The 25133-nt window shown below is 49.0% G+C and overlaps 3 protein-coding genes across 5 annotated transcripts in view; 1 reads left to right on the top strand and 2 right to left on the bottom strand.

Moving 5' to 3' along the window:
* The window catches only part of PHF12 (PHD finger protein 12), a 46574-nt gene extending 31519 nt beyond the window's left edge, over positions 1 to 15055 (bottom strand). Inside the window, exons 1-2 of the mRNA XM_032163150.2 lie at positions 14427 to 15055; positions 13597 to 13778 (exon numbers count right to left, since the gene is read on the bottom strand). Coding sequence (XP_032019041.1) covers positions 13597 to 13778; positions 14427 to 14492 — 248 coding nt within the window. The 5' untranslated portion in view covers positions 14493 to 15055. The remainder of the gene's footprint in view (positions 1 to 13596; positions 13779 to 14426) is intronic.
* Positions 15056 to 15777: 722 nt separating this feature from the next.
* Positions 15778 to 25133, top strand: part of PIPOX (pipecolic acid and sarcosine oxidase) — a 105723-nt gene continuing 96367 nt past the window's right edge. The window contains exons 1-2 of the mRNA XM_032163159.2: positions 15778 to 15991; positions 16899 to 16943. Of these exons, the coding sequence (XP_032019050.1) occupies positions 15966 to 15991; positions 16899 to 16943 (71 nt within the window). The 5' untranslated portion in view covers positions 15778 to 15965. The remainder of the gene's footprint in view (positions 15992 to 16898; positions 16944 to 25133) is intronic.
* SEZ6 (seizure related 6 homolog) overlaps positions 18440 to 25133 on the bottom strand; it is a 51256-nt gene continuing 44562 nt past the window's right edge. For 2 of the 3 annotated variants that reach the window (XM_032163154.2, XM_058445979.1), the window contains exons 6-17: positions 24336 to 24504; positions 24036 to 24202; positions 23229 to 23423; positions 22865 to 23003; positions 22556 to 22752; positions 21479 to 21673; positions 20878 to 21069; positions 20575 to 20772; positions 20249 to 20287; positions 19879 to 19996; positions 19688 to 19790; positions 18440 to 19523 (exon numbers count right to left, since the gene is read on the bottom strand). In XM_032163154.2, the coding sequence (XP_032019045.1) occupies positions 19491 to 19523; positions 19688 to 19790; positions 19879 to 19996; positions 20249 to 20287; positions 20575 to 20772; positions 20878 to 21069; positions 21479 to 21673; positions 22556 to 22752; positions 22865 to 23003; positions 23229 to 23423; positions 24036 to 24202; positions 24336 to 24504 (1745 nt within the window). In that variant the 3' untranslated portion in view covers positions 18440 to 19490. The remainder of the gene's footprint in view (positions 19524 to 19687; positions 19791 to 19878; positions 19997 to 20248; positions 20288 to 20574; positions 20773 to 20877; positions 21070 to 21478; positions 21674 to 22555; positions 22753 to 22864; positions 23004 to 23228; positions 23424 to 24035; positions 24203 to 24335; positions 24505 to 25133) is intronic. The other variant, XM_032163155.2, reaches the window with a different exon arrangement.

Genomic DNA, 25133 nt, shown 5'->3' with positions numbered 1-25133 from the left:
CAAAGTAATTCTATTTAATACAAATACTTAACAGGAACACTATGTAAATAGCATATCCATATACAATACACCAACAGCCTACTAAGCGGGTTCTCTTCCAAAAGAGGTCAGTCACATGAACTGGTAGGGTCCTTCTTGTCAGAAACCGTAATTCTTCAGGAATCAGAAGCTCTCTAGCCATCTATGGCAGTTTCAGTTGAAAGAAAACATCAGCTGGACTAAGAAAGAGTTCACTGCCCCTATCATCGTCTGTATGCCTCCCCACCCTTTTTTGGTGGGGGAAGAGGTGTTCAGCAAGCAAACAATAGGACTGAGCAGTTTTGATTTTTAATTTCACAGTTCACGGGGCTCATCCATCCATCTGAGGACCACTACCAGATAAAAATCCTGCAATTATATTTAGTTTCATTGTGGAAGACAAACTGCAAAACATAATACATGCTCAGAACAAGCCTGCGCTCCCTCAGACTGGCCCTGCGGCCCTCATCCAGCTCAGAAAATGTGTTGGTACTAGCCAAAATGGGGAGTGAAGGTGATCACTGAAAGGACCACAATCATGTCTCAGCCTCTTAGCAGCCATCTTGCTCTATAAAGGGACCCACGAGCACAGAGAACCAGGCTTTTATAAATGAAAACAAACTTATGTCCTGGAAAAGCTAAGTGGTGCTGGGTAAAGTTTAATTTAAATTTTAATTTAAATGAAAAGTTGCATTAATACACCCAAATTTTAAAGTGTATGCCTTGAGGGAACAACATTTAATGAAATGTAAATGTCAGCAGAAATAGCTAGCTTCCTCTGGACGCTTGTGTGGGCATCAGCTTTTCTCTTCAAGTATGGCCTGTCTTTTGCAGGAAGATAGCTATATTGAAGGATATTAAAGAGATGGAAGGAGAAAATTCATAGGGTCCCTCAACCTTAATCCCTTATCCTCCTCCATCCTGGCTACTGACTCAAACACCACTAATGCCACAAAGTACATAAAAAGGTACAAGGACTGCTGGTTTTCTCATGCAAAGCCTCAGTGAGAGTGTTAACAAGGAAACAAATGAAGTGCCAGAACATTACAAATGCCTCATTGAGAAACTTAGCTAGTTGCGTCACTTCCACAGGCAAACAATCCTTTTAAACTGGCTGACTGTGCCCCCAAATTTTATCACCTTCTATGCAGAGCACAGTAAAGGACACCTGGATACGAGTGTTACTAGTTAGTACAGGGAAAAAAGGAAGCAGGGAGGGTAGAGCACTGACAGTCATACCAATTGTTTGCCTCTGCTAACTTTTCTACAAGCTGAGCCTCAGTCTCAAGGGCCTGATTTATCACTAGCCTGGTTTGGCTATTCTTGCAATTCTGGCTTCTCTACAAAGAAAGATGGGCTGCGGTGCAAACATTTTAAAAAGGGGCTTAATTCACCTCATGATAGATGCTAGAGCCCACCTGATTTGGAAAAGGGACAAAATTCTGGCCTCAACAGTAATTTTCTAACACTCTTGGGAACATTCCTTTGGAAGGAAGAACCAACAACTGCCAACTCTGTATTCCGGAAGAGTCTCAGAGGTATGGAAAACTGGGTACTATTCTATTGCCAAATTTTAGCAGACTATCAAGAAAAAGGAAATAGCCAGGTGATACACTTCTTGCAGACACAGCTCAGGAATGTGGGCCAGTTTACAGTTTATATATATTGGACCTAAAATTCTATAAAGGCTCAGAAAACAAAAAATACTAACAATGTATTTAAAACCCAACAAAATCAAGAGAGCAGGTTTCTTTCCTTTCCTTTCCTTCCTTCCTTCCTTCCTTCCTTGTCTCTCTCTCTCTTTCTTTTTTGAGATGGAGTCTCACTCTGTCATCCAGGTTGGAGTGCAGTGGCACGATCTCAGCTCACTGCAACCTCCGCCTCCCGGTTCAACTGATTCTCCTGCCTCAGCCTCCTGAGCGGCTGGGATTACAGGCAGGCGCCACCACACCCGGCTAATTTTTGTATTTTTAGTAGAGATGAGGTTTCACCATGTTGGTCAGGCTGGACTTGAACTCCTGACCTCGTGATCCGTCCACCTCAGCCTCCCAAAGTGCTAGGATTACAGGTGTGAGCCACTGTACCCGGCCTGAGAGCAGGTTTCTACTTAAGACCCAGCTGTTTTTTCCTAAGGAGGGACTTCGGTTTAATTTACCCTCCCCTGACAGGGTCTATAGAAACAGGAAAAAGGGAGAATAATATTATTTGGGCCATGCCAGCATAGGGATTATACCCCACTACTTTAAAACCCTTACCCTTTCCCATCCCCCAATTCTACTCATACACATCAAAGCTCCCCACCCTACAAGATTGAAGTAATCTCCTGGGCATGCTGTCAAACTGTGCTGTCATGGTTTGATGCCGCAGCTAAGTGCTGACTTGGGCTTCCACAGCCTTCCAGTTATACCCACCAGTGACCTATTTATGAGTTGAACATACTTCTCCAGAGCCATGATTTTCCCCTTTGGTCCACTTTTCTTTCAGATGGTCCCTAACCAAAGAATGATCACCCTAAATGTCTGCATGTGTACACACAAATGGTGAGCTCTGAGGAAAGCCCTCAAAGAAAGGCAGCAAGCATATAAACCTTGGACATGCGTTATTTGCTATAACAAAAAAAATGGAGATACTTCTCTTAACATACAGCTTACTTCAACACCAACAAACTGTAGCCCGCAGTCAAGATGCCTGATATCACAGAATTAGGCATTTCCTTTGGTATGACAGTTTGCTAAGTTAAAATGGCTAAGTGTCACCCATGCCAGGCAAAACCACAAGGACCACAAAGGAGGGATACAGCAAAACAAAAATGACAAAGCAAAACAATGTTTATTAAAAAGCCAAAATTACTGACAACTTTCCCTACATTTTAGATGATGCTTTTGCAAAAAATGGCAAATAAGATCAAGGAAAGTTAAATATAGCCAACCTATGTATATAGAACTATGACAAGTTACAGGTGTAGACACATTTAATGAGATTAATGGAGTATAATTTTCACAATTATAATGTATTCTGACCAGTAATTGATGACTGCTAATTGAAAAAGTTCACTGTAGAGTTTTCCTCTAAAGCTGAGAATCAGCAGAACTATGATGGTTTAGTGAACGTGGGAATTAACAAGCACTCAGCTCATCACAGGAGCCTAGGGGTGGTGGAAAGAAAAGCAAGAGTAGGTCATCATTGCCTCATTTCATAAGGCAGAGGCTTCTTTAAACTCACTTGAAGCTCTGTGCATTTCATTAGTTTCCCTGCTCTGTTCTCTGCACAAATGCAGACAGGAGAAAAATAATATTCAACATCCCTTTGAGGACCATAGCTGAGTAAAAAAGGTGCTTGTGCTGCCACAAACAGGGGTCCACCTGGAACTCAAGCTTGCTAGTAATTCTGAGAGGTTCCCCTATCCCTGCCTGGCTTGGAGGTAAAGTGATGTCTTTGGGCTACTGTTAAATTCAAACCCTGCAGAGAGTCCTCTTTTGCTCACTCAAGCTTATTTCAAAAAGAGCCTCACGCAGAGAGCCCAGATCAGTGGGAAAGACTGACGCTACATTCAGGCACGGAGTTTCTCCCTGCCCTGCTGTTACTCTATATGTCTTTTGTCCTGTCAAGGCTGAGAAACATTTCTTGGGAGATATCCTGTAAAATTTGTCAGAAAACAGGGGAGAGGCAAAAATTAAACAACAGAGTCACTAACTTAAAAGAAAGCAAATGTAATTAGGGGAAAAGAAATTTTCACCTTGTGTTTGTGTTAACAAAGGTATCATCCACTTGGAATAACCCAGATATCATTTTTGTTCCCCAACTACTGTTTACCTTTGCATGTCTCTCATCTGTAATACCATTAGGAATTACACGGCAGTGAGAAGAGGAAATGGGTCAGCCTCTGGCTTTCAAGTAGTTTAGTGAGCATTTATGTAGTACGATTATAGCAAAAGGGGAAGTAGGCAGCAGAGCAAAAGGGATTCACTCTTTGAGTGAGCAAGTCAAGTTTTTCATTACTTTGAAAATTGCATCGACCTGCAACATGCACTTGTAATTTACTTATTGTGAATTCCACAACAGCTCTATGTAGTAGTCAAGTTCCTTCTTGCTGATGGGTCAACTCATGGATTCCTCCTTTTATTAGTGTCTATTGTATGCCTCAGCTTTTGCCTCACACAAAATGTGCTAAAACCTCATCTTTGTTCTTATTTGCTGAGACTTAGATTTAGGAATAACCTTAGGCTTAAAGGATAAGGATTTTGATATCTGGAAATGGCAGGCAGAAAAAGGAGTCACATTCTCATTCTTCTTAACTGCTCTCAAGTCCTGGGAAAAGCAGTCAGCTAGTGACCTGTGCATGCGTCCTGGGCATGGTGACAAATGTGCAATACCAAAGTGCCTTTCTGAAATTTGGTCTAGGACTTGCACTGAATACAATGTCCTCCTCTTTCAGGAAACTGGCAGGGGGACAGCCGTGCTCCTGTCCTGTGTTCCCTTGGGAGGCAAGCATTATGCAGAGGTTCTCTTCTAAGTGTCACTCATTGAATGGCAATGCAGCTGGCCATGTTGTACTCCCTGGGGTCTCTAAGTCAAAGGAGGAGCCCAGTGGAGGGGGGAAAACAGACTTTTTTTTTTTTTTTCCTGTTCTGGTGACTTAAAACGCTGGCACCTTAAAAGTTGAATGCATTTCCAGGAGCTTGTGCTGCATTAATATATAAGGGCTACCATAAACTCAAATGGAATCTTTTATCAGGGTGGCCTACTTAACTGTATACCCAAGGAATTGTCTCTGTGTTGGGGTTGGGACAAGAAAGTTGAGAGATGGATTTCAGTATGTTTACCCTTTATCAAAAGCCCAGAGTATATTAATCTATTTTCTATTACTCTTCACTTGTGGGAGAAAAGATGCACCCATTTCTGTTCAAGAAGCAGGACATCTGCATTTTTAGGTAGCAAACATCCTCTTGGGAGGATCAAAGCAGACAGTTTCTTTTTATGAGCCATATAAAACTGTCCAGTAAATATTCTCTGCACTCTCTTTATTTACTGTTATCTGGGCTTATATAAAGATACAAATAAACAGGTGAGTTTGCTGCAATATACAAACAACTTTTTGTTCTTGTTAACTGGGCTTAAAGGACAGCACATTTTAATTGACTTGAAGTTATTTCCACCACAACCAATAAAACTGAGACAATTAAAATCTTTTTTTTTTTTTTTTTTTTGCTAGAGTGCAATGGTGTGATCTTGGCTTACTGCAACCTCCACCTCCCGGGTTCAAGCGATTCTCCTGCCTCAGCCTCCCAAGTACTTGGGACTCCCAAGTAGCGTGCATCACCACGCCCGGCTAATTTTGTATTTTTAGTAGAGATGGGGTTTCACCATGTTGGTCAGGCTGGTCTTGAACTCCTGACCTCAAGTGATCCACCTGCTTCGGCTCCCCAAAGTGCTGGGATTACAGGTGTGAGCCACTGCCCTCAGCCAACATCTTCTTTCTTAAACTAGGGTCCTCCAAGTATGAGAACTGCTCAAACACAGAAATTTTCTGTTGTGGCTAGTGGGTGACAGGTGAGCATCCTATCTAAAGGCAGATGGTGGTTTTTTTGTACTTCCTCTAAGGCAACAATACATCTTTAGACTTCTTTGCTAGGAAGGGACATCCAGAAAAGTTGAACAACAACATACCAAATCACAACGTAAGGTTCTCTTCACTGGGATGTACCATCCTAAGTGGAGCTCACAGAAGAAACTCTTCAGTTACTGACATTACAGAGGTAATATAGGTATAGATATTAAAGTGTGCTTGAATCAACCATCTTTTGCTAGGTTAAGACTAAAAAATAAAAAATAGAGGCTGAGGCCGGAGGATCGGTTGAGGCCAGGACAGGAGTTTGAGAACAGCCTGGGTAACACAGTGAGATCCTCTCTCTACAAGAAAAAGGAAAAAATTAGCCGGGTGTAGTGGCGAATGCCTGTAGTCCCAGTTACTCAGGAGGCTGAGGTGGGAGGATTGCTTGAGACTAGGAGTTCGAGGTTACTGTGAGTTATGACTGTGCCACTGCCCTCCAGTCTGGGAGACACAGCAAGACTCTGCCTCTAAAAATAAATAAATAGGCCAGGTGCGGTGGCTCACACCTGTAAAATCCCAGCACTTTGCGAGGCCGAAGAGGGCAGATCACGAGGTCAGGAGTTTGAGACCAGCCTGACCAACATGGTGAAACCCCGTCTCTACAAAAAATACAAAAATTAGCCGGTTGTGGTGGCAGGCGCCTGAATCCCAGCTACTTGGGAGGCTGAGGCAGGAGAACCGCTTGAACCTGGGAGGTGAAGGTTGCAGTGAGCTGAGATCACACCACTGTACTCCAGCCTCGGCGACAGAGGGAGACTGTCCCAAAAAAATAATAAGTAAAATAAATAAATAAATAAAGATGGGGGAAGTGTAAAGACAACCCACAAAATGAAAGAATACTTGCAAATCATATATGCAACAAGGAACTTATATTTATAACATATAAAGAACTCTCATAACTCAAAAAACCAAATAACTCAATTAACAATGGACAAAAATCTGAATAGAGATCTCCAAGTAAATATACAAATGGCCAATAACCACATGAAAAAAAGTTTAACATCACTAGCCTTCAGGGAAATCTGATTCAAAACCACAATGTGATACCACTTCACACTCACTAGGATGGCTTTAATCAAGAAGGCAGAAAATAACAAGTGTTGTCAAGGAAGTGGAGAAATTAGAACCCTCTTACACTACTGGTGGGAAACTAAAATAATGCAGCTTCTTTGGAAAACAGGCAGTTCCTCCAAAGGTTAAGAGTTACCACAAGACCCAGCAATTCTGCCTCTAGGTGTACATCCAAGAGAAATGAAAACTTGCACATAAAAACTTGCACCCTGGCTGGCGTGGTGGCTCACACCTGTAATCCCAGCACTTTGGGAGGCTGAGGTGCGCGGATCACTTGAGATCAAGAGTATGAGACCAGTCTGACCAACATGGTGAAACCCCGTTTCTACTAAAATTACAAGAATTAGTTGGGCGTGGTGGCGGACATCTGTAATCCCAGCTACCCGGGAGGCTGAGGCAGAAGAATTGCTTGAACCTGGGAGGTGGAAGCTGCAGTGAGCCGAGATCACTCCACTTCACTTCAGCCTGGGCAACGAAGCTAGACTCTGTCTCAACAAACAAACAAACAAACAAAACCAAAACCAACAACAAAGAAAACTGGCACCCAAATGTTCACAACATTATTTACAACACCAAAAAGTAGAAACTACCCAAGTGTCTATCAACTAGTGAACCAATAAATAAAATGTACATCCATACAATGGAATATTGTTTAGCCATTAAAAAGCAATGTAAGTATTGATAAATGCTACAACCAGGATGAACCTTGGAAAGATTCACTGAGCTCCTCTGAGTAATTTTAGTTATCACTTGTACTTTCACTCAGGTTAGCAAAAACCAGTGTTTTATTCAACACATTAATAGTGACTAGTTGAATTCCTTTTAAATTAAGATTAGACAATTTATTGAACATTACTGATTTAGCTTTCAAAAATACTCCTGGAGGCACACTTGACCAAGAACTTACAACAGACCAACATGAATCCCATCTCCAGATTCAAATGAAAGCAGTACCTAAATATTCCTTTGAACCTTTATATCTATTAAAAATACACAAGTCATTTACAAAGGCCAAAACTGTCCTAATATATTATTAGTGGAGCTATATGTAAAGGAACAGCAGCAGATTGATGAGATTATAACTGCATCCTACCTTTTACTGAGTATGGTAATTAATTTTGGGACAGGCCTTAAGTGAAAAATTTCCCATAACAGCACTACTAAGTACTTGCCTTACTTTACACAAAAACTGTAATATTTCAAGAGTATAACCTCCTTTTCCACTTTAAATATTTCTGACACTTGCACTCATTTCATAAGAATTAGCCTCTGAGCCCTACATTAAGAAGCATGCATCTGAACCTGAGTTAAAATTGAACATTACCGTATCTTCCATATTTAGGTGGACCATTAAGACAACATGACACGTAAGGCAGGAGAATCACTTGAACCTGGAAGGCGGAGATTGCAGTGAACTGAGATCACACCAATGCACTCTAGCCTGGGCAACAGAGTGAGACTCTGTCTCAAAAAAGAAAAAAAACAAAGACAATACGACATACCTAGATTCTAATTCAACACAGAAAATGCAAAACAAACAAATACATAAAATAAACATAAAAGCAAATTAGGTTTGTTTACTGTAGAATCATTTTACTACTGATGGGGCCGGGTGAGGGGAAGGAATCTAGACGTTGTCACCTCCAGTTCGTCAGTGCTAGGCTTTTAAGCACTTACAATGTCAAAAACAACATACTGACAAGATAATGTTAAAATTAATATACTTTAATCTATCACTTGCCTGATACTATTCTAATGAGGAGCTAAACACAACAAAATCAGAAAAACCACCTCCTTAAAAGTTCAAACAGGTTGGGCATGGCAGCTCACTCCTGTAATCTCAACACTTTGGGAGGCCAAGGCGAGAGGACTGCTTGACCTGCCTGGGCAGCATAGTGAGACCCTGTTTCTACAAAAAAATTAAAAAAATTAGCCCAGCATGGTGGAACATTCCTGTGGTCCCACTACTTGGGAGGCTTAGATGGGAGGATCACTTGAGCCCAGAGTTTGAGGCTGCAGGGAGCTAGGATCAAGCCTTGGAGACCCTGTATCCAAAAACAAACAAACAACCCCACTTCAAACATCAAACATTTTCTGCAAGGCAGTTTTCTATTCTATGTGTGAAACCTTTGTTACGACTCACTGAAAATATGCAAAACTCCAAGCTGAGCTTAGTTTTGCCTGTGCACAGAGACCTTTTTACTCTCATTCTTCGAAAACCTCATTTTGGATCTCGCTGCCAACACCAGAGAGAGGAAAGCTGGCCAACAATTCCAAATATAACACACGGAGGCAAATGCTACAGAAATCTGTCTGACGGGAAGGGACCATGCTGAGGTCTGCTAAGGTAGATGCACTTCTCTATCAGACCATTTTGGTCCCTCAGTCTGTTTGGAGCAAAATGCCATGAGAAGGCAATCACAGGAAACCAGTCAGTTTTATCATCCTGATTACTGATGCCCCATGGTATTCACTCTGTCAATGACAACAGTCCTACCGATCTCAAACAGAAAGATGGGTCAGTGGCAACTAAAGCTGTACTGGTGATTCTAATTTTTAACAGATTTTTTGGGATCAGTCCAGAGATCTTTTAGAAAGCTCAACTCATGGCATGATAATCACGATGAAGTCAGATTCACCACAGGACACTTAAAAACATCTCTTTCTATGGCCGGGTGTGGTGGCTCACACCTGTAATCCCAGCTCTTTGGGAGGCCGAGGCGGGTGGATCACGAGGTCAGGAGTTCGAGACCAGCCTGACCAACAAGGTGAAACCCTGTCTCTACTAAAAATACAAAAAAATTAGCCAGGCCTGGTGGCGTGAGCCTGTAATCCCAGCTACTCAGGAGGCTGAGAAAGGAGAATCGCTTGAGCCCGGGAGGTGCTGCAGTGAGCTGAGATTGCACTACTGCACTCCAGCCTGGGTGACAGAGCAAGACTCCGTCTCAAAAAAACAAAAACAAAAACAAAAAGACCACACACACATCTCTTTCCAATTCTCTAGGGACAGGTTTAGTAACCCCTACTATCACTCTGAATAATTGATAAACCAGTTAAACTTGGATAAAATGATTATACTATCACTTAATCAAAAAGACATCAGTTCTTCAAGTTTAATTCTTTGGTGAGGTCATGGTACTGAGCATAAGACAATTCACTCCTTCACCCAGAGAATCATTACAGAAAACCCAGAAATAGGTTCCCAGTCTAACTGGGAAGAGATGACGTGCCTCATACAAAGCATTGGCTCCTGAGAAAAGACAGAACAATTAAAACAGCTTATTTGACTAGTCATTTCCTTACTATTTATCTTAGAAAGATCTCCTGTGGTTTATAGCTGTGTTACCAAGCCCAGGAGGTAAAGTTTGCCTAGAACCACGTCTGGAACACTTGTACTGGATTCCGTTCACAGTGAGGCAGACTGGCAAGGAATACTAGAGACTGAAAAAAGACTTATCCCACAGAGCTTTGGATGGAGAACCACAGCAGCACTGCAATTAAGACCTACAGCATTTGCAAAATTTAAATTTCATTTTTTTTTTTTAAATTTTGTAGAGATGGAGTCTTGCTATGTTGCCCAGACTGGTCTTGAACTCCTGGCCTCAGGCGATCCTCCCACCTTGGCTCCTTTAAGTGCTGGGATTACAGGCATGAGCCACCATACTCGGCTTCAACCTTACTCTTGTACTTTCCGTATGTAAGGAAAATTATCATTATCATGCCTACCTAAATAATTCAGTCTTAGCCAGTTTAAAAGGGAAGCAAGAGGAAATATAACCTTACTCTCATATGATAAAAATAAGCAGTAATAGGACAATTTTTTTTTTTTTTTTCCTGAGATGGGGTCTTACTCTGTCACCTAGGCTGGAGTGCAGTGGTGTGATCTCAGTTCACTGCAACCTCCGCTGCCTGGGTTCAAGTGATTCTCCTGCCTCAGCCTCCCGAGTAGCTGGAACTACAGGCTCGTGCTACCACACCTGGCTAATTTTGTATTTTTAGTAGGGATGGGGTTTCACTATGTTGGCCAGGCTGGTCTCGAACTCCTGACCTCGTGATCCACCCTCCTCGGCCTCCCAAAGTGCTGGAATTACAGGTGTGAGCCACAGCACCCGGCCGGGACAAATTCATGAAAACACATTCAAGAATAAAAATGTTCTGAGACATTAACTACTTGATCTAACTACTCTGATTGAGTTAAGAAAATACTTCACTCTCCAGCCTGGCCAACGTGGTGAAACCCCATCTCTACGAAAAATACAAAAATTAGCTGGGTGTGGTGGCAGGCACCTGTAATCCCAGCTACTTGGGAGGCTGAGGCAGAAGAATCCGTTGAACCTGGGAGGTGGAGGTTGCAATGAGCCGAGATTGCACCACTGCACTCCAGCCTGGGTGACAAAGCGAAGACGCCTGTCTCAGAAAAAACAAAAAACAAAAAACAAAAAAAACTTCACTCTTGGTGGAAAGAGTGTGGCTTCAGACGCAGAAAAGTGGGATAAGCCTCACTAAATGAAATTCGTCTAGGGAATTCCTACTTAAAAGACTTCCTGCCTTTGCACCAATATCTACAATGCTTTGTGATTTAGATAATAACTCAGGTAAGTCAATGGTACATTCAGTATTGACATCTTCAAAGGGAGAAGTGGAGATGTGAAACAAGCACTACTTCATTTACTACTATTCACAAATCTCTGATTACCAGTTCCCATTCAATGCCTCAAAAAAAAAAAAAAAAAATTCAATGAAATGCACAGTCTAGGCAAGTCTGAATCTCACCAACAGCTGAAGAGTCCCTCCTTCTCTCTCCTTTCATCTAAAGTGGAAACTGTTAATTGTTACAACTTGACAAGACTTTAGACTCATCTAATTAAAAAATTCAGAGGTTAGGTTTTAGAGTTTAAAAGCCCAATCTCAGGCAAACCAGACAGCACACTTTTCCCATGCCTGAGGTTTCTAATAAACAATTTCAACTTTATCAAATAAATGAGCTTATCAAATTCTCACTCAACATGCATGTCAACAATCATGGTTAACACCAATTTCATCCTAGGAGTAAGACGTAAGCCCACATTTTAAATCAAGAAGTCTACAGCTCAGTCCTGGTAAACATACCAAACACACTAAAAAAATAGCAACTGGGAATAACTGGTAAGCAACACAAAGTATATTCAGGCACAAATTTCTCCTAAGAACAGCAAAGGAAATGTGACCAGAAATATCTTCTCCAGGTGGATTACACCTTATAGGAAGTAAAGGCTAAAAACCACAGACCCTTAGTCACTTCATAATAAAAATTTTAAAGCCAGCAGCAAAACTTCCTCTGCGATAATCATTTTTGTCCCAGCAATTTTACAAGCTGGGATGGGGTGCCCTCCTGGGCAAAAGTATCTTGGGAATGGTAATGGGAGCTTCCTGCATAACTTCTGACCACAGACATAATTTGCTCAGTATCAGTCATCTGTCTAGTAAGTGTTCCCAAACCTGCAATTAGTACAAATATACAGTAGACACTACTCCACAAACCAAGAGATGGAACGTGAATGGAACTGTTGAGAGACCTTCGGTGAAATTTCACTTAAAACAAAATAAAACAAAAACAGAGGGCTAAAAAAGGCAACATCAAAAAACTGGTGGGAACACAGAACAGCCCCCTCTTCCTCTCTCCAGTCTGGCTCCTCTCTCAAACCCCTGCCTCAGTCAACTGTTGCAGAACAACAGAACGAGACCCAGTAGAACAAGACGAAATCTGGGTTTGCTGCCGCAGATGTGGGATTTTTGTGGAGGGCAGAGGTGATTTCTGCCGGCAGAAGATGGAGTTTAAACTCTTCTTTGCCGGATTGTTCTGGGCTGAGCCGCTGAGGAGGATCACGCAGCGGGCGATCAACCCAGGTCCCTCCCTCTCGGTTCGGCCTCTCCCCTCCCCTCACGTCCAGTAAGGGGGAAAAAAGCGTATGGCTTTCCAGCTCTCAGCTCCTTAAAAATGCCTTTCCAGTGCCACCGCACACAATCCTCCCTCGGGCAGCAAAGAATTTTGCAACGAAGGGCTCGCCGATCCGGAGCGGAGAAATGAAATCGGCGCCCAAGGGCAATTTTAATTGTCTAACCCGGCCCGATTTCCTAAGAGGCAGCGGCGCCGGGAGGGAGGAGGGAACAGGGAGGAAGAAGGAAGGCAGCTCTGAGAGGCAACAGGGGGCAAGCGGAGGCAGAGAAAGGGGACCAAAGCGGCGAGATCCCAGCCTGGGCGCCCAAGGAGTTTCTGCAGAAAGGACTCTGGGGCTGTCCCCACCGTTCCCCGAGAGACGTTTGCAAATCATATATGCAGCCAAAATGGCGCTGAGAATAAAAATATAATTTAAAGGCAGGTCGCCATATTGTAAACAGAGAGGCAAAGAAGAGGCGGACTCGAGAGACACCCTCCATGATTTCTTCTACAGCCACAAGCGCCCAGTTGCCGGGGTCTGGACCAGGGCAACTCAGGTGGCCGAGGGCTCCACGCACCCACCCCGAGGAGAGCCCGGCCGGGCAGGAGCCCCGAGGGCAGCGGGCGCGCGGGCAGGCAAGCGGCACTGGGCCCGGAGCTCCTCCCCTTCCTCCCCCGCCACTGCCGGCTGTCCCCGGCCGGCTCTGTCCCGGCTCCCCAGCGACTTCCAATCCCATATGGGGTTCTCTTCATTCCTTCCAACCCCCACCTCGGGGTCCAGACCCACCGCTGCTCCTCCCCCCTAAACTGCCAGAACCCGGCGGACACCTGGGGGCGGGGAGGTGCTCGCCCCGGCAGCTGCAGAAAGTCAGCTAGCGGCTGCAAGCGCCCGTTATTTCGGCAGGCAGGGGCAGGCCGGGTGAAGGAATGCGCAGAGAAGGGTCCGCCAAGAAGCTCCAAAAGGGTCCCCAGACCTTACCAGCACTGGAGGTGGAAGGCAGCCGGGCAGTGGTCGCAGCACAGGAGATCTCCACCTTCCTTGCAGCTATCGCAGCTGTCGTGGTTGGTGGCCCTGCCGCTTCTCCGGGGCTCCTTCTCAGGCTTCCGACTCCGCTTTTCTGCCTCGTCCGTCTTGGGGGGAGCCAGCAGAGCTTGGATTTGCTGCACACACATACAAACGGCGTGTGTGCACACTCGGAGCTCCCGGGCGGTCCGTCGCCCCCCCGGCGCGGCTTCTCCGTCACCCACCCCTCTCCCCCCTTTTGTCCTTCTTCCTCCCATCCAGGCTGCTCCCAGAATCTCTCAGCCCCCGGAACCAGGGGGAGCCCACCCTAACCGCGTTCCTGCAGCACAACAACGAGAACAGCTTCTTCCAAATGGGGAGGATCAAGGGTAGGGGGATGGGAAGAGGGTGCGCGGTTCCCTTCTTGCCACTTCCTTGTATGGACAGTGGGGGACTCCAAAGACCGGCTCGGGAGAGGCTCGAAGCCCGGTACCCGGACGTGCTGGGGGAAGCACAAAGGGGCCAACAAGAAGGGGGTGGGGAGGCCTGCCGGTGCAACGAGATGGAGTGGGCTGGCGCCTCGGGAGAGCGAATCGAGGGCGGCGGGTAGGTGAAACTGCTGCAAACGTCCTCGGAGGCTGAGCTCAGCCCCCTAAATTGCAAAGAGGGGAGGGAGAGGCTAGGTGAGGAAGAATCCCCCTCCCTCGGCCCTCTGGGCGCTTCGAGTTTAGGACCGGCTTTGTGGGGCGGAGGGCGGAGGTTCCCTCCCGGCGCTGAAGGAAGGAGATGAGGAGGGCCACTCTTACCTCCATCAGCCCCCCTGATGTGTCCAAGTCGTACACGATCGTCTTGGTCTCCATTTTCTCCCACATTCATCCACCTCCCGGGCTGGGTGCTCTCTGCTCCGGCCCCCCCAACCCCGGGGGGAGGGGGGAGGTGAGGGGAGGGGGCGCTCCTGACCCCGGCCCCGCTTCTTTTTTCCCAACACGGGTCTCGACTTCCTCGCCCTGGCTCCCCCCCACCCCCCGGCCCCCAGTCCCCGGGACGACAGCGTCCTCCCGACGGGCCGCGAGGGGGGAGCGGCCCCTCAGTCCCGGCCCGGCTGCTGGCTGCACAGTGGGTCCCGGCTCCGGGGGTCAGGCCTCGGCGGGGCCTAGTCCCACAGGCTAAAGCCGGCACTGGCGACCGCCGGTCCGGCCGGGAAGGCTGGCGGGCGCTGCCATCCCTGGGCTGGGGGTATCGGAGGGGGGGGTGAGAGGTTAGGTGAGGTTGTGGTACGTGAGGTGACTGGGGGGAGGGTGATGGGGGGTGGTCCCTGGGCTCCGCCTCTCGCCGCCGCCGCCGTCTGCGTCCCGGCTGCCGCGCACTTGGCGCAAACTTACCGCGAGCGCCCGCAAAGCCACCCGCGCAGGCGCCCCGGGATCGGCGCTCGCCGCGCGCAACCGCAGTGACAGCCGGCGGCCTGGCTCCCGCGCAGCCGCGGTGAGGGAGTACCCCCCAGCGCGCAGCCGCGCTGGCATTCGTCTGGAGGACCGAAGCCCCACCTTTCTGTCCTGCGCCAGCGCACTAAGACAAAAAGGCGGGACCTGAGGTCTCGCGCAGGCGCTTGAGAAAGCTTGTAGGGGTCAAGGCGCAGCCGCAGGAAGCTGGGGACGTTTCATCCATTGGTGTTTGTGTGCAAATTAAGAAGACTCTGTCCTGCGCAGGCGTGTTGGGGGTGCTCCCCCTCCCACTCCATAACACAGACACCTCTCGCGCAGGCGTATTGCCCTCCGCAGGCCCTCACAAGAAAGCTGCTCCTTTCGCCATTTTGGTAATGGGATATGGGCTATCATGCCCTTGGAGTCCTCAGGCACGAACAGAAAGGAGCAAGGTGTGGTGTTGGATGGAGCTGGTCGCCTGTCGGTGACAGCAGTATTCCTAGGGATGTTGTACTGGACCGTTTGGTTCTAGCATCAGGTGTGGCTGGACCAGGCCACCATACTGGTAAAGAGAAAAGCCATTTGAGACAGAAAATGACTCTGTTGGAGGCGTGTTGGATGACTGTGGTTCCTAATTCTCTCCCGCTCCCGACAGTTAATTTTATCAGTTAATTGTATCCTGAGCATCCCTGCTTTGCGTGGTGGTGGCACTGGAGAGTTCTGCCTGCCCGTTACCACCCTCTCTTCACCACTGTCCCTGAGATCTGCTCTTCAAGAGGAAGCCTAAAGTGGAGAGTTCGTAATCCTGACAACGCCCAGCTACCTGCGTACCCTGGACTCCAACTCCCAGTTTGCAATGCCAGAGGGTCTAAAGGGTGAACCGGGGCGCATTGCATCCTGGGAGCAAGAATCGCGATAGGTCTGATGGATTGTGGGAGCTGTAGTTCCATGTGCGTGCGATGCACTCTATGGTAGGATAGACCCGGGGAAGAGTCATTTGCCGGCCAGGAAGGGATACTTTTGAGAGCGTCAGTGCTGCATGCCGGGATTTGTAGTCTGAGGGCCCGCCTCGCATTCTGGGCGGGGATTCATGCTCCTTTTCAGGGCGCCCGCTCCTCCCCTTGGTATCGCCGTCAGAGATGGGCGGTTGGTTACTGCTGCCTGATGGTGGATGAAGCAGTGGAGAAGAGAACTGTATCGTTGTGCCTGATACTAGGGGTTTAGTTGGAATTGTTGCTTCGTAGCTGTGCTCGGCCCACTTTTAATGTTAAGGGACACAGCATTCTCAGAGTCGTAAAACTAGAAAGGGTCTAGAGACCATCTGATTTAATCCCCTCGTTTTCCGATGCACAGGGAGGCGCAGTGATTTGCCTAGGTCACATAGCGCATTTATGGCAGACCTAAGAATTGTATTTCTTGATTCTCAAGCCAGACACTGTCCATTACACCATGTCGACTGTGTCTAAGGAATTACTATGCTTGCTTTGGGGACAATAAGGAGGATGAGTTAGATAGAGTGGGGATGTCAGTGTATGGAGTCTTAGGTTTCTGTTTTCCTGACTTTTTGCTTTTCTGATGACCCTCTTGGTGCCTGGAAAGAATGATAAGGTCATGGATAGTGGGGTGGAGAATGTCATGTGAATTGGCTGCTCTCTGCTTTCTACCATCCTGAGCCAACAATAAACTTCAGGAGCTGTGGACCAGAGATGTGGCCCACAGAGAGGGGAGGGCTGAGCTAGATTGTTTGTATGAAAGAGGCAAGATTTTTATCTCCTATGGCTATATTTTATGCCACAGGCTCTCAGAGTTTAGAACCTCATGTGCCCTCTCTCTTTGGCTTTTTTTCCTGCTGCTCAGGGCCCAGCTGCGCTGCTGTGTCAGCCTGAAGGCATTATGGAACAGGTAAGTAAGCCATTGGCGTCCATCCACTGAAAAAGACTTTGCTTTGATCAACACCATCAGTTGCAGCTGATAATAGGAACCATGGGCTAATGAGGGAAATAAGACTTGGCTCTGTTGACAAGAGCCAGGGAAACTTCACACATCTTCCTCTTGGAACTTGGAGGATGAGGTTAGGCCAGTGGAGCCAAGGAATGCTGCCACCTTGGAGAGCTCCCGCCCTGACAATTCAGGGGGGATTGAGGGGCGAGCAGGTGGGATACAGACGCCTTTGGAAGTGACCTCTCGTGGCTAATTTAGGCACTGCACTCTGCATGGACAAGAGCTTTTCCATCCTTCAAGGTGGCTTGTGCTAGAGCCAGGGGTAGGCAGCATGAGTGGTCAAGACCTCCCTTTTGGAAGACTGTAGAAGCAGAAGGTGCTGGTTGCTGCTATTATTTCTTTCATGGATTTTTCTCTACTGGTTTCTGAGCTCCCATAATTTCCTATTGCCTGCCTCTTGCTGTTACTCTTGGAGAGCAGCAATGCAGGGCACACCTCTCAGCATGGAATGTGCATACTGGGGGCCAACGCTGGGCACTTTCCATCTTGGTAGGTGCTGGGGCCCATAGGGAAGGGGCAAACTTAAGCAGATCCTCCCAGCCACCTTTCTCCAGAGCCCATGGTTAGGGCCTTTGCCTAACTTAGGATCCAAGCCCCTAAGCTGCATTACCACTGCTCCTGACAATCTAAGGGTTTTCTAAGCCCAAGCCAGATTAGGGCTTCATGTTCTGGGGATCAGTCTCTGTTTCCTATTCTAATTTCCCAAGGCTTGCTCACTTAGAAATAAGGGGAAGGAGAGATGCATCAGACTTCCTGAGCCTAGTTAGCATTGAGAAGGGCATCAGTGGCATTGAGAAGGGATTTGGGAGTGTGCCAGCCTGTAGTTCTGGACCTGGCAAAGAGGAGGAAACAAGCCATTGGGTGGATGTGCAGTGGGGTTCCTGGGCTCCCACATCCCTGCAACACCAGCCATTGGGGCCTCTGATTTCGCCTGCTATCTGTTGCACTGTCCCTTTTGGGACAGGGGACCCTGTTCAACTGCATGTAGCAGTTTCTTTTAAAATAAAATCTGAGCACTTTGGGTGGCTGACGTGGGAGGATCACTTGAGCCCAGGAATTGGAGACCAGCCTGGGCAACATAGTAAGACCCCGTCTCTACAATAATTTTTTTTTTAATTAGCCAGGTGTGGTGGCCTGCACCTGTAGTCTTAACTATTCAGGAGGCTGAGGTGGTTCACTTGAGCCTTGGAGGTCGAGGCTGCAGTGAACCGTGATCCAGCCACTGCACTCCACCCTGGATGACAGAGTGAGACCCTATCTCAAAAACAGTAGTAATAAAATAAAATCTGAAGATGATTGATTGGTGGGTCTAGCATGCCTTCTGGTCCTGAAGTCCATATCCTATTTATCTCCCACCTCCCGTCCCTCCAAGAAAGCATCATTCACCTGGCCATTGCTTGTTTTTTTTTTTTTTTTTTTCCAAAAACACCATTTTAATAAGGAAACAACAGAAATAAAAGATTGTTCTCTGGCTGGAGCCCAGACCCCATATAATACATTACATGTACAAAGTGGCTTTCAGCCAGCTCCTGGGCGTCTCCCTGGGGCTCTCCTACCACCTGTTTCATGCCAAATTCCTGGGTCCTTGGACCTCTGCTCTTCTCCAGAATATGCTCACCCCCTCCCCTTATCCCATAACACAGTGGCCAAGAGGAGAGCCTGACAAGTGGCTGGAATTGGAGGAGGGACTATTAGGGTGAAGATGTTTGTAACAGCCAAATAAACATCGGAGGAAAGTCTTCCTCTCCTCAGGGTATAGGGTGGTCAGTGGAAAATGGCGTGTCCTGCTTTGGTGTGGAGCATGAGTGCCCAGGGAAGCCCAACCTGAGGTGGGGTAGGGTCCCCCTGAACCCCTTAGGATCTCCTAGAATTACTGCCTCCACTGGGACAGGGCAGGAGGCAGAACTGTCCAGAACTTTAGAGAACTAGAGACCTCCCAAGAGGCTGATGTTGGCATGTCAGGACTACCCAGAGGTCACCATTGAGAGGAGTTTTGGCCATTGGTAATGGCCCTGTGAGGAGTACCCTGGTGCAGTTCCCACCATGGTCAAGTTGATCCTGCTGCAGGTTGCCATGCCAGGGCGGGATGGTGGTCATATGGAGAAAGGTACTCCTGCTCTGCTTGTGTGTTCCAGGCTGGTCCAGGGCATGAGGAGGCTCAGGATGCTGGCTGTTGATGCTTGTGCTCCAGCTGTGTTCTGCCCACAGGTAGATGCCCCCTGACATGGGCCCAATGAAGGGCACAAGTGGGCAATGACACCAAGAAAATAGGCCATGGTGGGCATCCCAGGCGGGGAAGGGCACAACTTCTTGAGGGATTGGTGGCGTCTCCTCCTAGGTGGTATGTACAGGAGGTTGAGAGACAGCAGGAGGCAAGGAGCCTTGCTGCTGGACTGTGGTGCTGGTCTGAGTTGACTTCCCTAGGCTGCCCCCACCTAGATGGAGACTTCATATTCTCTCGTCTCCTGCAAAGGAAAGAGACTGCTGGGAGTTGGAAACTTGTATTAGGTTTGCCAGGCCATAATTCACCTTCCCTAGGAAAAGGGAAAAAGTGAGAGGGCTTGGCAGGACCCTCAGGGTTATCTGCCCAAAGAAGCAAAGAACTGGGTCTTGGATAGGGTGGCAAGGCTGGCATGGTTACTTACTCCAGTCTCGTAAGTTGGATTGTCAAATGCTGACTCTATGGTAATGCGGTTGTAGGGGCGGGGGCGTGTGCGGGGCAGCTGCAGGGAGCTTTTTCCCTGGAGCCTGTGGGGCAGAGAAGCCTGCAAGTCAGGAGCACTGGGTAGGAGTGAGGTATGCAGGTATGCAGAGCAGAAAGAGAAGCCAGACTCACCTGGAGAAGTAGAAGTATACACCTCCTACCAATAACACCATCGCCACCAGTGGCAAGAAGATGGCAGCTGCAATGTGGGCAGCATCCAGGGTGCTGGAAGCAGCAGGTGCCTTGGCAACTGAAGACACAGAGGGTGGGATTGGAGCAGAGGTCTCTGTCACCTGGAGCCCATATTCTCTCACCTCTGCCCAAGGGCATCTGGCTAGCAGCTCCCTCTAGCTGGCTGGGTGCAGGGAAGGAGCTTTTTATCCTGCTAGGCCCAAACCTCTCTCTTTCTCTGCCCTCCCTCCTTGGGAAGCCCATGACCTGGGAGCCGTGAGAGCCAGGACCAGGGAGACCACTTCTCTGGCCCTCAAGGGTAGAGACTCACCATCCAGGCTGCGACTGTTGTAGAACCCATCCAGAGAGGCTGGAACAAAAGGGGATGGCCAAGGGCAGTGGGTGAGCCCAGTGGGCCAAACCACTAAGGCAGAGAGAGGAGGTAGTGGTATGATCATGGGAAAGATTTGTCTAAGGAGAGGCCACTCCAGCATTTGTCTTGGTGATGCCAGGTCAGAAGGATCTGGCAGAGACTGGGGAGACCAAGGGTAACATGAAGGTGGCATGGGAAGGTGGTTCTGGTTCTCAACATTGGACATCTTTGCCAGAGCAGCTCTATGGGCCAGGGAGGGTTTTAAGGGGTGACAGGGCACTCACCAGCCCTACAGATGGGTGGGGGGTCACTCCAATGCGAGGGGTGCCCAGGCACACACTTGATGCTGGCCTGGCCCTTCAGCACATAGCCAGGGGCACACGAGAAGTGGATGGTGGCCCCTGCTGGGTGTAGCCGCTTCTGAGGACTTTGGGCACCATTCTCAGGGGCACTGAGACCATGGCATGGCTTGAGCTGTTCCACTGCAAAGCAGGCAGAGCGCAGTGAGGGTGTCATACCCTTGGCCTCCAGGGCAGCATCTTTTATCTCCAGCTAGAGGTTTTTCCTCCTATTCAATTGACACTTACGGAGACATTTAGGGGCCCGGTCACTCCACTTGGGGCTGCCAGCCTGGCGATCATGGCAGGTGAGGATGGAGCTGCCCGTCAGCACAAAACCCTGGTCACAGATATATTGCACGGTGGCCCCCACGGGAAACTTGGGGCTGGATATGAGGCGTCGGCTGTGCTCCACATCTCCAGGATCGTGGCAGGAAGTCACTATGGGTAGGGGATGATGGGGAGAAGTAGCCCAAGGAGAACTAAGCAGAGGCCAATCCACCCTGGCTTTGTTCTAGGCCAGCTAACTTCTTCATGTCATATGGGTCTACCCCCTATGTATCTGTCCCTACCATTCTGTAGGTGTGTCCCCCCATTTGACCCCTTCCCATCTATTAGGTTCGATAAACACTGATTGACCATCTACCAGGAATGAAATACTTAAGAGTACGTGGCTGATAACCCCATGAAAAGGTATCATCCCCATTTCACAGATGAGGAAACTGAGGCTATAAGAGGTGAAGGAACTTTGAGGATACTAGCTAATAACAGCTACAGTCTGGTTCAGAATCCAGGAGAGAGGTTTGGAGGTTGTGTTGGGAGGGGGAGCATGGGGAACAGGTATACTCACCCCTCTGGCATGAGGGCAGGTCCTCACTCCAAGTTAGGTCCCACTGGCACATGAGGACACTGGATCCCACCACCTGGTAGCCAGGGTAGCACTGGTAAGTGACCACGGTGCCGTGCACTAGCTCAGGCTGTGATGGGCTCTTCCAGCCGTTGGGGATCTCAGGCAGCTCCGGACATGTGTCATTGCGGGGTACCTCTGGGGGCACAGAGGCACAACATGCAGGCCCTCGGCCAGCACCAAAGTGACTGTCTCCCTCACCTTGAGGGCACTCTGGCTCCTGCTAGTTTGTCCTGGACCTAGACTGTCCTGGGCGGGCTCAGGGATCCATTCCTCCCTGCTCAAGGGCCCCTCCTTGACTGCCTCTGACATTGCTCTGTTTCCTAGATTCCAGGGTTAGCATTTAAGCTTTGGCCTTACTTCCAAAAGCACCTTGACCAGTTCCTTAGGCCTGAGAGATGGGGCCAGGTAGGGTGAGGGAAATTGTCACTTCTATGAAAGATTGTCAGAAAGATAGAAGCCAGCACCTTTCCTTAGTTCCCCCATTTTTGTTTGAAAGTTGTTCTGGCCAGGTGCAGTGGCTCACACCTGTAATCCCAGCAATTTGGGAGGCTGAGGTGGGCAGATCACTTGAGGCCAGGAGTTCGAGACCAGCCAGGCCAACCCTGGCAAAACCCTGTCTCCACTAAAAATACAAAAATTAGCCAGGCGTGGTGGCGTGTGCCTGTAATCCCAGCTACTCAGGAGGATGAGGCACGAGAATTGCTTGAGCCCAGGGGTGGAGGTTGCAATGAGCAGAGATCGCACCATGGTCTGGGTGATAGAGGGAAACTGTCTCAGAAAAAAAAAAGGAAGAAAAAGAAAGTTGTTCTGCCGCCTACCGAAACCCCCCTTGCCACTATAGAATTCTGGCTCCCCCTCAGGGCAGATGGAGAACAGGACTAGCTTCCTCCAGGTGATCCCTGGTGCTTTTCCAGCTTCCTCTTGTCTGAGACAGCATTCAGGCACCTCACTGCCCTGGCCTCTTTGACTTGCCATGGCTTGCTGTCTGCACTCTGAGTGGGGTAGGGACAAGCTCACCAAAGAAGTGGATGACGAAGCCCTGCTGGTAGCCCAGCACTGAGGTCCCGGGGTCCGACTGGAACTGAATGGTGACATCAGCCATGGAGGTAAAGAGCTTGAAGTGGCTACGGGGCCCTGAGTACTGGCCTAGGACCCGGGCTGTCAGGTCATCCCCATCATAGAAGGTAAGCACATCACCAGGGCCTATGCGCAGCCTGTGAAGGAGGAGCATCAGGGCAGAGCCGGCCTGGGGGCCCGAGGATGGGCTGGACACGGGATATCCCCAGACCTCAGGAGTTGGGTCGGCCTGACCCGGTAGGCACTCACACTCGGACGTCCAGCATGACGCGCTTGTCCTCTTCCACATGCACACCCCAGATGCAATCCTGCCCACGACCGTAGGGCTCTGGCCAGTTGGGAGAGAGCACCACGCCAGCCGAGTCTGTGATCTCCCCGCTGCACACGGCTGGAAGGCAGGGGAGGCCCAGAAGGGTCTTTTCCAGCTTACCATGGTGTTGCTTACCATTTGCCTGTAGGAGTGCCCACCAATTGCTGGGACCCCCCACCTCCTCCTTGGAGGAAGCCTGAACCACGTATATCACAGGGCCCCTGTGGCCCCGGGCTCTGCTGCTATTCCCCTGGTATGACCCTGCTTTTTGCCCGGCAGGCCCATCCACTGGTGTCTACTGACCTCGGCAGGCTGGCTCTGTCTCATTCCACTGGGGGTCGTGGGGGTCAACACACTCGATGATGATGGAGCCCTGCTCCAGGGTGTAGCCAGGGTCGCAGCTGAACTCCACAGTGGTACCCACGGGGTAGGTGGGTGCGCTGCTGCTGAAGTTACCGTATTTGACAAAGGGCTCATAGCAATGGCCCTGCTGGAAGGCTGTAAACCACAGGGCCCAGCCCAGCTCAGCCTTGACTGGTATTAAACACAGTGGGCAAGCATCCCCCTACTTGCCTCCCCAGAGCCTTTCTTTTCCTGGGTACGAATGACAAATATATATCCTGGGGTTGGAGCAGGAAGGTGATGGAGGAGAGACAGCCAAGAGCATCCATCCCTATTATGCTCAGGAGGCCGTCTTGATCACCATGCTGTTCCCAGTGCCTGGTTTTGTGCTTATTACACAGAAGGTACTCCATACATGTTTTTTGAATGAATTAATCAATGCATGCATGCATAAATGGTTCTAGAATGTCTCTTACAGCAATTCTTTCTTAAGGGTTGAGGGCTTTTTTGCTTTTCAAAATCTGGAGAATTTATTCCCTTGGACCATAGGGCCTAGGTCCAGGCAGAGGTTTCCTGCAAAGCTGAGGTAGGGATCCTGGACCCAAAGAGAGGGGCAGGGAAAGGGGGCCTAAGTACTGAGTGAGCAGGGGCTGACTTGGAAGGAGTGACGGCATGGAGGCAGAGAGGGGTAGGGTGTGGGAGAAAGATCCTAGGCCCGAGCCCATCCCCCTGGACCCCCCACCCCCAGTGAGGCCCCAGCAAGCTCACCCTCATAGCGTAGGGCCATGCCTGCAGCTGCCCCGCTGCTGTCAGTACTGAGCTCGACAAAGAAGTGTTTGCCAGAGCTGAGCAGGCCCTCAATGGGCAGGTATTCCACCTCATAGGAATCATACACTGGTGGGGCCTCCACGTTGTCCCCATTGCGAATGATGAGCCTGAACCAGGAGAGTGGCAGCTATGTAGGCTGGTGGCTGACCCAGACGGGGTGTGGCCCCAGGCTTGGGTAACGTCCCTCCAGCAGAGTATTACCAGGCCAGGCACTCCCATTCCACTAGGACAGCCCCTCACCTGTCATCATCCTCTGCCAGGGAAACCTTCTCAAAGTGCAGGTGTAGCCGCTGGCCCTCAGGAGCCTCAAGCAGCCAGTGACAGGTGAGGTTGTTGCTGTAGTTGCCCGGGAAGCCTGGAGAGACGATGCGGCCGGTGGTGGCGTTGCGGATCACTCCGCCGCAGGCAGCTGTAAGACCACGACAGGACGTAGGCTAGGCCCCTGCCTAAACCCAGGCAGCCTAACATGCCTTCCTCCCTATCTCAGCTCTGTATCCTCTGCTTGGAGCAGCGGGGACCTTGTCTCTCTGCCATCTTGGCCCTCATGGTCCTGAAGGTCAACCTTTTAGCCCTGTGAACCTGCGTCTCCAGGCAGCCTGAGCTCCAGAATCCTGCCGCCTAACCTTTCACACCCCTGGGACTGACCAGGGCAACTCTCTTGACTGTGGGTAGATGTATCACTGCCTGGTTGTGTGCCCAGGTAAGTCACTTTCCCTCTCTGCTGACTTCCCTAGAAGGCCGACTCTCCCTAGGTGGGCTTTATTAAAGCCCTTACTGTGGGCTTCAACCTTCTTGGATACATCTGCTACTTCTACCTCATGCCACTTTCCTAAAATCAGTTGTTTGGGTATGTCCCTTAACTAGGACCCCCCGGAGCAGGAACCGGGTCTTTTCAGGCCAGGCACAGAGTTGGTGTTCAGCATTGGTTGAGTAAAATGAGTGAATGAATGTAAAAAGGGGTTAGCACTAGATCCGGGTGGCAAACACCTGATGTGCATGCCATCCGCCCCGGCCTCACTACCACTGCCGTTCCTGGGC

This window comes from Hylobates moloch, unplaced genomic scaffold (genome assembly GCF_009828535.3).
Source record: "Hylobates moloch isolate HMO894 unplaced genomic scaffold, HMol_V3 SCAFFOLD_10, whole genome shotgun sequence".
Classification (NCBI taxonomy): Eukaryota; Metazoa; Chordata; class Mammalia; order Primates; family Hylobatidae; genus Hylobates; species Hylobates moloch.
The sequence above is the reverse complement of the archived record's forward strand: the minus strand, read 5'-3'. Positions and strand labels throughout refer to the sequence as shown.